The sequence below is a fragment of the Rutilus rutilus genome (assembly GCF_951802725.1).
Source record: "Rutilus rutilus genome assembly, chromosome: 19".
Lineage (NCBI taxonomy): Eukaryota > Metazoa > Chordata > Actinopteri > Cypriniformes > Leuciscidae > Rutilus > Rutilus rutilus.
Window position 1 is genome coordinate 25,484,239 of NC_140232.1, and position 11,122 is coordinate 25,495,360.

General features: G+C 35.0%; 1 protein-coding gene across 4 annotated transcripts in view; it reads left to right on the forward strand.

The window, feature by feature from the left end:
• The window catches only part of stap2b (signal transducing adaptor family member 2b), a 14,202-nt gene extending 3,082 nt beyond the window's left edge, over positions 1 to 11,120 (forward strand). For all 4 annotated transcript variants that reach the window (XM_084388922.1, XM_084388925.1, XM_084388924.1 and 1 more), the window contains 12 exons: positions 2,652 to 2,723; positions 2,935 to 3,054; positions 3,257 to 3,313; positions 4,761 to 4,912; positions 5,960 to 6,091; positions 6,394 to 6,463; positions 6,936 to 7,038; positions 8,120 to 8,215; positions 8,370 to 8,435; positions 8,567 to 8,632; positions 9,619 to 9,732; positions 9,841 to 11,120. In XM_084388922.1, the coding sequence (XP_084245048.1) occupies positions 2,652 to 2,723; positions 2,935 to 3,054; positions 3,257 to 3,313; positions 4,761 to 4,912; positions 5,960 to 6,091; positions 6,394 to 6,463; positions 6,936 to 7,038; positions 8,120 to 8,215; positions 8,370 to 8,435; positions 8,567 to 8,632; positions 9,619 to 9,732; positions 9,841 to 9,884 (1,092 nt within the window). In that variant the 3' untranslated portion in view covers positions 9,885 to 11,120. The remainder of the gene's footprint in view (positions 1 to 2,651; positions 2,724 to 2,934; positions 3,055 to 3,256; positions 3,314 to 4,760; positions 4,913 to 5,959; positions 6,092 to 6,393; positions 6,464 to 6,935; positions 7,039 to 8,119; positions 8,216 to 8,369; positions 8,436 to 8,566; positions 8,633 to 9,618; positions 9,733 to 9,840) is intronic.
• Positions 11,121 to 11,122: the final 2 nt, after the last annotated feature.

Sequence of the window (11,122 nt, forward strand, 5' to 3'; positions counted from 1 at the left end):
GGTGTATTAACTTATGCATAGCACTGTATATATCATTTGTAAACAATCTCACAAACTTTTATATTGTAAAATTATAATGTCCTTTGAACAAAGTCTTTAATTGGGACTCTGAACTCTCATGTGGGAAAATATGGCTTTTATTGTGGGACACACAGACACACATTTACATATATATGTATCTTCATCATGTGTAATGATTTTATTTGGCTTATACAGTGTAAAAAGGGAAAAGTTTATAGTTTACAAAACTATTTCTAATTGATCGGATTATTTAAAATAAAATAAATTTGTGAAACTCTATGTAGTCAGATGTATTCAGTCGTGTATTAGTAGTTTTTAAACCAGTTCATTATTAGACCCATTAGCTTCAAAATGAAAATCACCTGTTTTCATGAAAGCAAGGAACTTATTTAATTTACAGGGCTTCAGCTATAGAGTCAACCTTGTGGACTGTCTTCTTATCATGACCATTGGTTTGTTTTGACTCATTTGTAGTTTTACTGTAAATCTTTAATCAACTTGTAGCTCAGTTTTCTGTAGAAGGGTCATCCCTCTTTAAATGGCACAGTTATTTGAATTCTTTCATGACTGATCTTGAACATAAGTTTTTATGTCTTTAACTGCTTATTTTGAAATGTATTTCAAAAGCTGTACATCTGTTAGTTAAACCTATGTATTTTTCTGTTGGAAGTATGGGTTACACTTTACAATAAGGTCTCATTTGTTAACATTAGTTAATGCAGTAACTGACATGAACTCACAGTGAGCAGTACATTTTTACACCTTTTATTCATCTTTGTTAATGTTAGTTAATATACAGTGCAATGCATAAGTGAATACACCCATGCTAAAGTTGACTAAAAAGAGGAATAAAAAATCATATTTTGGAAATTGAACTTAATGCCTTAATTAAAAAAACTAGGAAAAATCCAACCTTTAAGGACACCAATTTTCTTTGTGAATGAATAATGTATCGTAAATAAATAAATGTTCTTCCTTAAAATACATGGTGCATAAGTTAGTACACCCCTATGTTAAATTCCCATAGAGGCAGGCAGATTTTTATTTTTAAAGGCCAGTTACTTCATGGATCCAGGATACTATGCATCCTGATAAAGTTCCCTTGGCCTTTGGAATTAAAATAGCCCCACATCATCACATAGCCTTCACCATACCTAGAGATTGGCATGGTTTTATTTCAGTTAGCCTAATAGCTAGTTTGATTTGCATTGAGAGATGATCTTATGGAAAGTACCCCATGCCAATCTCTAGGTATGGTGAAGACTATGTGATGATGTGGGGCTATTTTAATTCCAAAGGCCAAGGGAACTTTATCAGGATGCATAGTATCCTGGATCCATGAAGTAACTGGCCTTTAAAAATAAAAATCTGCCTGCCTCTATGGGAATTTAACATAGGGGTGTACTAACTTATGCACCATGTATTTTAAGGAAGAACATTTATTTATTTACGATACATTATTCATTCACAAAGAAAATTGGTGTCCTTAAAGATTGGATTTTTCCTAATTTCTTAAATTAAGGCATTAAGTTCAATTTCCAAAATATGATTTTTTATTCCTCTTTTTAGTCAACTTTAGCATGGGTGTATTAACTTATGCATTGCACTGTAAATACAGTTGTTCATTGTTTGTTCACGTTATTTCACAGTGCAATAACTAATGTTAACAAATACAACTTTTGATTTAAAAACTTAGTAACATTGTTTGACTTTTTTACATTTTAATTTTATTAATATAAACAGGAAATGTAATATTAATACACTGTTTATTTGAGTCCTGCAGTGACTTTAACAAATGTGCATTTTGTAATAGCTTCACAGAAAAGAATTTATGGGCACAGTATGTTCTAGCAAATGTAAATTGTAAAAAAAAAGTTAATAGTAAAGACACCTAATATAAAGTGACCGGTAATCATCAAGATAGCAGAAGTTATCATCAAAAGAGCGTCACACTAGTGTCTGTTGCAACATGGGAACTATTTCCCTACAAATGTGAAATTGTCAACAAAAACTGGTCTGGTGGCGTGCTTGCATGCAGATCAAACACTACAGATAAAGGATTTGCATTGTAAAGACATTTTTAGTAAAAGGGTGGTATTTTTTTTACAAATTGGGTCTTAGCTTACCAAGCTTACCTAAATGTTTTGCATTGTGATGTGCGTTTTGATGACAGACATTCTTGATAGTTTGGGATTATAACTGAAGATATATAAAGACTGAAACTGGTTAAATAAAATATAATCGCGCATTTGGTCAAGTCTTGTTTCTGTAATTTTACTTTCTGAAGAAAAGACTGTTCCATTGTTTAGTACATTCCTTTCATTTGTACAAACCAATTCAGTCTTTCCACAAGTATGTATTTAATGAATTAACTCATGATAATTTGCCAACATTAACTCAAATAATAATTTGCCAACATTTTATCAACATAAACCATTGTCAATAATTCCAAACATATTCAGTTTATGAAAACACTATGTATACTAAACCTATAAATACATATAAACGTTGTGGTGTAAAATTAATAAGAAATATTTATGGTTGTTCAGTAGTTATTTATTTCAGTAAATATTTGTTTTATTATTCAGAAATTATTTATTTTCAGTAAATATTTCCTTTTCTTTTCATAGATGGGTCGTAAACTCTGGACCAGTTTGTGTGGAAATTCACTCTTTTTCTACAATAACACCAAAGACACTGTCGTAAGTGTTTTTACAATCTGCCTTTTAAGTTTACTTTTGACTACTAGAAAATCATTTTGATATGTGTGTACATTTTGTAACGTGTGTATATTGGCATAAATGTATTTAAATGCAAGCTTGCAGTCCTGAAGGCTGTTTTTTTGTATGTGTTTGTCTACATAGAGAATGGATTATTTGTGCATAAACTGTTCGCTTGTGCTTGTGAATGCAGTATATAGAGAAGCTGGAGCTCTCTGATCTCAACTCCGTGTCAGATGACTGCAGTCGTGACCGAAACCTGAATGCCGCTGGATTCACTCTGCACATGAAAAATGAAGACATCAAGATGATTGTAGGTGATTAATGATTGTCAAGATGACACCATTTTTTCTTTTCCTTATGTCATTTAAGTGATGGCACACTACACAAATCTGCCAAACTAATCTTCCATTGATTTTACTGCAATACCCTTACAGCTGTTTAACCTCAAGTTATTTAGATCTGTTAATACACGCCCAATATCATGCATTTTCATCCCTTTTCTCTTTTCTCAGGCGCCCAGCCTTGAGGCGCGAGAACTGTGGAAAGGCTTCATGCTCTCAGTTTCTAAGGTCAGTTGTGCTTTTGAAAAAAAAAAAAAAAAAGAATCTTTAGTATACAGTGGTGTCTAAAAATCTCAGAGCATATCATGTAACAGAAAGTTTAAGGATTTTTAATACTATTTATATATTTTGACTTTTATGGTGGTCTGTTAGCCAGATAAACCCACTTTGCAAAAGGGAACTTATGTAATAGCTTTGTTTTATTCACATGTAAAGCCAATAATTGGGTGGTGATTTCTGATATTCTCAACTTATCCCTTTTTTCTTGATCTCCAAGGTTAATGTTTGCCAAACCAGAGAGAGTTTTTCACTTGCAATTATCTATGTGATGAACTGTCAGTACCTCTCTATATGTCTTTGTTTGTCAGCATGTACCACCAAAAACAGTCCTTTGTACATGTCTCAATCAGCTCCCTAGTTCAGTAGTCAGGGCACTGATCAGGGAGTCGGACATTTTAAGTGCTGACTCAATCACAAAATCATTCAGGTGCACTGAAATGTTCACTCCCTAAAAAGTCCCACAAAGCGAAACCAGGGAAGCATCGATGCTCACGGAAATTCTGAAGCGTGTCACGTGACCTGTCATGTCATGACATGCGAAAGATGTTTTGAAAAACAAAATGTTATTATGTTTTAGCAGGAACACACATTGCTAGACAGGTAATGAATATTATCTAGTATAGGAAACTCAGAAGTGAAGACCAGGAGACTTGGATGTATCTTCAACAGGATTCTTTATTGAGAATGTGCTTTTTCGTTGCTGCAGTCATCAAGTCCAACTAAGGCAGTGTACATTGTAGTTTACATAGATTTTAGGGCCAGTGCTTAGAAATGGAGACAAAGCACTAGAAGTATCTAGAGTATCACCAGTCCTAATCCAATCAGCATAATATTCAAAGAATGGGACAGGGGCTTCAAGAGTCATTAAAGACAAAAGGTGCGAGTTTCCGTAATCTGGCTCATTTAATTTAAAATAAGAGAACAGGACTGGCAGAAACCTCCTGCTAGGAACTTTGGCTAACAGAATCATTCATCTGATATCATCATCTTAACCCTAAATGCTAAATACAATGTACTTCACCTTAGTTTTTTTTTTTATGTGATGTTATGTCAGGATGTAGGATCAGCAGATCTTAAACATTCTTATTTGTAACCCCACTCTAACTAGTTGCAGGGATATGTAACAAAGTATTTATCGTAATGTACTTTTAATACATAAACATGTCAGAAAGATATCTCTGCTGCTGTTGTTCATAAATACCAGTAGAGACGCTGAACAACGAAGATATAGGAAAATAGAGCCATCAGTGTCCCAATGTGTAGTGAGTCAGGGTCCTTACCAGTGCCCGAATTCATGTACATGATATACTGATTGACAATAGGGAGCTGAATGAAATGTACCCATAAACAGTCAGATAAATACCGAACAATAATTCTCGCTGTTTCTGTCCTTCAGCTATCTGTGCCAACTCTGAACCTTCTGCCTGGCCAGATTCACATGATGAAGGAAATAATTGACAAAGAGACAAAGAGGCAGCGGCTTCTTTCAGCTCCGCCACCATTCCAGGATTCGGACCCATATGTTAGCGCAGTGCCAGACATGCCTTTGTAAGTTAAAACCACTTGCTTTATTAGCGTTAATGTAATGTTAAAGATTAAAGGTGATGTGTGTAATATCTTTGATGTTTAGTATACTTTCTCCTATCCCAGCTTAATAAGCAGAGGCATCAAACAGATAGTCCCGCTCCAAACTCTCACCATTGGTTGTTGACCAACCCAACACTGCATTAGATCAACCAGTAGTGTTAATCTGGGGTGGCGCTAACTGTTTGCTTGACCAATGGCAAATGGGGAGAGTGTTTGGGGAAATAAGTAGGACAAATACTCACAGGAAATGACACACTTCACTTTTAATAATGCATTGTTCTGTAAGTGACCACATTTACATGCATTCGAAAATGCGACCTTTTCCATTTCCTAATGCCATGTAAAGGATTAGCACAAAGGGTTGGCACACAACTTTTTGTTCCATTGACTTCCATTCATACACATATGCGTGATATGACGTCATATTTTTACTTTGCGGGTTTATTTTTATTTATGTGTTGAATTTATATTTTAAAAAAGATGTTGCAGCGTGAAGTCATATCACCTCTGTTGCGGTGTTCAACGAAATTGTGCATGTTCAAAGTCTTGTGTGACCTTGGCTTAAGAGAAAGCAGTTAAATGCACCTGGGTTTCGAAACGTGGCTTATATTATGGTCATGTAAATGCATTTTTACACACAAGACTATGCTACAAAAGTAAAAGAAAACAGCTTACTGGTGGCACGGCATGTAGGAGGGCTTGCATGTACGTGTGAAAACCGCTTTCGTGTTTTAAAATAACCATGAAATGAAAATGGACAATTCTTGTTTTTTTTATGAAATATGGCAGTATTTGTTATAAATTATTTATCTGTGCACATCTTTTTTTAAATTCACATGCACATTAATTCAATAGGGAAAAAAGATGATTGCAACTTCTGTTTCATGCCAACTTTATAGACTTTAAAGAAAACATTCTTGCAATTTCTGGTGTGCGTATGAACATAGTGACTGAATGAATGAATGCAATCATGCCTGTTGTTTAATATTTCAATGATGCTTTGTGCAGTTGTTATCATAATGTCACTCATGTCGAAGCTGAAATCTTATTGGAAAGGAACTCCAATCTGGGAAACCTACTGCTGCGGCCGAGCAGCGATGGGAAGTCTTTTGCTCTCACCACTCGCCAAGTTATTAACAAGTAAAACACACACTCTCATCTATACTCAGTACAGAACCATGTTGAATCTATTTGCTGGACAGACAGCTTGTAAATGCATTATCAGAGATTGCTTTATTCGCTTGACTTATTGTTATTATCTTTATCTTCTGAATTGCTCCTCAATCTGATTCAATAGTCTTGAACCTTGCACTTTGATCTGATGAATAAAACGTGTTACACAATAGTTGCCATGTTCTGGGAAGATCTGCTTGAATAAAACTGAATATAGCTGTGTCAGTTAAGAATGAATATCCTAAAAAGTCAACTCTTGTGCCCAACAGACCAGTATTCAAACATTATCGTGTGTCTCGGAGGCCTGAAGGAGGATTCACCATTGCCCTTGAGACTCCTGTAAGTAATATATTGTTCTTTCATTTTCAAATCACTTTAGATTAAAAGCCTGTGATCAATAGAAGGTTATGTTCACAATATGCACAATAAAAGCTTGAGTCTAATAGGAACACTCTCCAGAACATCTAAGGATTCATTTAACCATCTATAAACTTGTAATTTTGTGTGAACTCCGAGTTCTTGCGAAAGGCTTAAGGTGTGATTACTTTGGAAACAAAGAGGAAGTTCTGATAAGAAAGTTTTATGGGTCAGTTTTGGGAATCATGCTGAGGTGTGTACCACAGAGCTTTATATATGTTAGATAATTTGTGTTTTGAGCAGCCCTATCTCTAGTCTTTTTTCTTTCTGGAAACCACACCCTTGAATTTTTTCCTTCTTGTTCATTTTAAGTTTTTGATCTGAAGAAAAGAAATGTGCACTGATGTATCAGACAATGTGAGTTTGTTCACACACCATGTTCACAAACACACAGATCACCTGTGCCACCCTGCATGACGTCGTCACCTACCTGGTGGAGAAGGCCGGTGGGGTTTTGGTGCCTCTTCTGATAGAGGAACACTATGAGAAAAATTTCGGTAAGATACTATTTGTGTTTTTGGGAAAGTATTTAAGGAAAAGCTTGTTTGTCAGCCAGACTGACATACTTGTTGGTATGAATCATTAATCTAGAAAATGTTTACAACACAATGAAAGGTGAATGACATTTACAGTAAGTTGCAAAACAGACCTAAATACGTCACAGAAATTTATGGCACTTAAAGAATGATTGACAAACTGAGATGAACTATTCCACAAGTTTTACTAATGTTAGACATGGGTTTCCGGTCGCCATGATTTTGTCAAGACATTGACAAAACATTCCTGTCCATAAACAGTCCTAACCCTATCCCTACCCATAACTTATCCCTAAAATCAGAGGTTAAATGAGAGAATAAGAATGGTGTGTAGACTATGGGTTTCTAGTTGGCTAACAAAAAAAATCTACTATATTATTTGAACTACACATTCAGGTCAGATTGCTCTTTGAACATACAAAAATACATTGCACTATATATATTGTGCACTAGAAATACAGATTTATTTGTTCTTGTACAGTTTCTAAATGTTTGCTTTTCAAGTTCTTTTCGGTTTTGTTTTATTTGTCTAGCCATGTTTAGACTAAACATATTTCTTCATCACATAAAGCATAAGTGTTTTAAGACTTTTTTTTTTTTCATGAGAAACCACCCAGTAGAGAAAAATGACGTTAAAATGAGAAAACATTTTCTTAAAAATCAGAAAACATTTTCTTAAAAATCATGCTTTCAAAATTGGTCCATAACAGAGTAAAACAAACTGATGCCGAAGCCGAAACTATGAAAATCGTCTGGTTGAGAACTAGTTCGTTCTGTAATGTGACCTAATACTTATCATTCCATTCTAGTTGAAACTGGTGGTGTTTCTTCTCTCTTTTTCTGACTTAATGACAGCTAGCAGTGTTTGTATTGATTGACAATTGAGACACACATTCTCCACAGAGCAGGGCAGGCATTCGGGTTTTACGGCAAATAATAATATTACTTTATTTCAACACAAAGAAAGCAGTCTGGGAGAAATAACTGGCAACCTTGCACAAGCTAGTTCAATAGGCCTGATCTGTACTATTCTTTTTCTCAGTAATTGTTAAGCCCAATGAAGAAAATGGTGAGATAAGTGAACATTGTCTCAGAAATGTCCCTTCGCCTACTCCTCCGGTGCCTCCCCCCAAACCAGGTAATACATCTTTAGCACCATCTAAAAGCACACATACAAATTGTAAAACATATTGTATTGGGTTTAATGAATGTCTAACTTCAACTAACAGCTCTACTTTTAGAAAACTTGAAATGTAATAGAAAAATAAATAAATCTTGATTTGTATGTTTAGGCACAAAGAATCTCAGGCCCAATTCAGAATTCTACCCGCATGAAAACGAATACCTCAATTGTTCAGGTGAGTCCTTGTACACTTGAGTGTTTTGCAGTTTTTTGGCTTCGTTCAGTGTTCAGTTGATTTACTTAGATTAATTGTTTTTAAATGTGTTTCTAAAGCATGTTGTTGATCCTGTTGAGTATGTTTTCCAGATATTGCAGATTATGAGGAGGATCAGGCCGCATGTACGAGACCTCCTGTCCTACCACGTCTTCCAGGTAACATGAATAGCCATTACAATTTTCCATTCCAGCATTTCCTCTTTGTATTTTTTTTTAATAGTTGCCTTTTTGTTGTGCAATGTACAATATGTCATTTTAAATGTCTAGGGTCAGTAAGATGTTTTTTAATAGAAGTCAATACTTTTATTCAGGAAGGATGCATTCAATTGAGCAAAAGTGATAGTAAACGTATTTTGTTACAAATATATATATTTCACATAAATTTATAACTTTTTGTTCATCAAAGAATTAAAAAAAATTATCCACAAAAATAATGGGAAAAAAAATCTCATTATTGATAAATGTTTCTTGAGCACCAAACAAGTCCATCACAAGAATAAATTACATTTTAAAATAGAAAATATAAATGTTAAATTGTAATAATATTTCACTATATTACTTATAAAAATAGAGAGACTTTTCAGGTGTGTTCCTACTTTTCCTACTGTACATCCCCAGTCAGGATTCGGCATTCTGATTCCCCTTGAATCAGAATAAATTATGTAGCACTTTAAAATCTTGAATTAACGATATCTGCATACATTCATGTTGGTTCTGTTCTGTTTACCCATATACCCTGTTTATTGCTGCCCTCCCTGCTCTTATCCATGCTAGGCCGCATGGATGCGCAGGGATTTCTTGCCCAGAACAGAACCATACCGCCAATCCAAACTGCTAATTGTCAGTCGTATTTGACGATAGTGGTCCTGACAGAAATGAATTGTTTTTGAGAGATTGTTGCCCGGTCTGATTTAGTGATATCTTGTCATCAGAGATCATGTGGGGGAGAGATGTTGCAATGATGAACTGCTTTATACATTTTGTCAGAGCAAGTTTGACATGTCTTGGTGCAAATACGAGGCATTTACTCCAAATTAACATCCCAGCGCTGTCATCACTGTCCCAGTGTTATGCTGGATCTTTGGATTTTGTTACCAATGATCTCAAAGAAAAACATTCTAATGTGTTCTGCTTTGATGTAGATGGTGAAAGAAAAGCTTTGGTACCTCCTGGCTTCTCTAACACACCGTCCCGAAGCAACAGTTTGTCAGGCTTGTCTGATAAATTCTCCAAGCGTGAGCTTAGTGTTGACATAAGTAAGAACAAATCTTTGTTTTTAGCCATTGTTTCACTCTAAATACTTTTACTTTCAAATCAAACCAACATTTCCTGCTTCTGATATCTGTTATTTTTGTTTTTAACAGATGAGCTCCAGGACGCTTTTAGGAAACGAGGTATCCACGAATGATCTTAATCTCAACAAGATGATGATAATAATAATGGTTTCATTGTTGAACGAGGAATAATTCCTTAGTATTAAGCCAGCAGATGTATGGATATACAACTTTACTCACCTGAACGCGGTATCTGTGAGATTTGTCCAGTTGGCTGGATCAACAAAAAGGCCCTTGAATCAAGTTTTCTTTATTGATCCTTTCAGCATTAAGATCTATTAGTTCTTTACAATGATTTATTAGACCAACATATCGATCATTGTGTGCCACATTGTGCCCTTTGTAGCTGCTGATTGTAAATCACTACTGTTGTTTGTGCTGTCAAACTCAAATTGCAAGTTTATCTCACTGACATACTGTTGATTGATCACAATTTCAGAGATTATTCATGTGAATAGTCACATACAGAGGTGTCAAAAGTATTCACATTCATTACTCAGGTAGAAGTATGGATACTAGGGTTTAAAAAGACTTCTGTAGAAGTTGAAGTATCAACTCAAGCTTTTTACTCAAGTAAAAGTATAAAAGTACTTGTTTCAAAACTACTTAAAGTATAAAAGTAAAAGTAATGTAAGGAAAAAAATGCAATTAATGCGCTCTCTCTCTCTCTCTCTCTCTCTCTCTCAATATTTGACGCGATTTGTCCCGATTTCTCCCTACCGCATCTAGGTTTCCTTCGGAAGTTCGGAGGAGTTTTGGCGCTACGCACAACCAAATGTGACTACAGCCTCTCACAAGTTAGAAAGAAAACACAACGCCAATCAGATAGCGATGTGTATTCAGGAGGCCGGACTCAGATCTAAACCGTTTGTGTAATTGGCCAAATTTTTTTTTTTTTAACGACGACAAGCCTAAATTAAATAGGAGTAACGAGGCTATTTTTAAAATGTAAGGAGTAGAAGTAAAAAGTCGTCTGAAAAATAATTACTCCAGTAAAGTATAGATACCCCAAATTTCTACAAATTTGTACTTCGTTACTTGACACCTCTGGTCACATATAAATGTTTTGTCTTGAATTCCTATTGGCTAGCTGGTCTATGTCTCTTTTCTCTGCCTCTTGCTAAAATGATAAGGGTTGTTGGTGATATGAAGAATTATGCTCTGACTTTACTATGTGGGGAAGTTGCAGGTCTTCTTTCTCCAGATAGAGAAACGGATCAAACGAATGTTGTCTTTCTGTTCCTGTTAAAACATGACATGTTTTATTCTATGTATTTTAATAACAATACAATGATCACGGAAAAAAACGTAC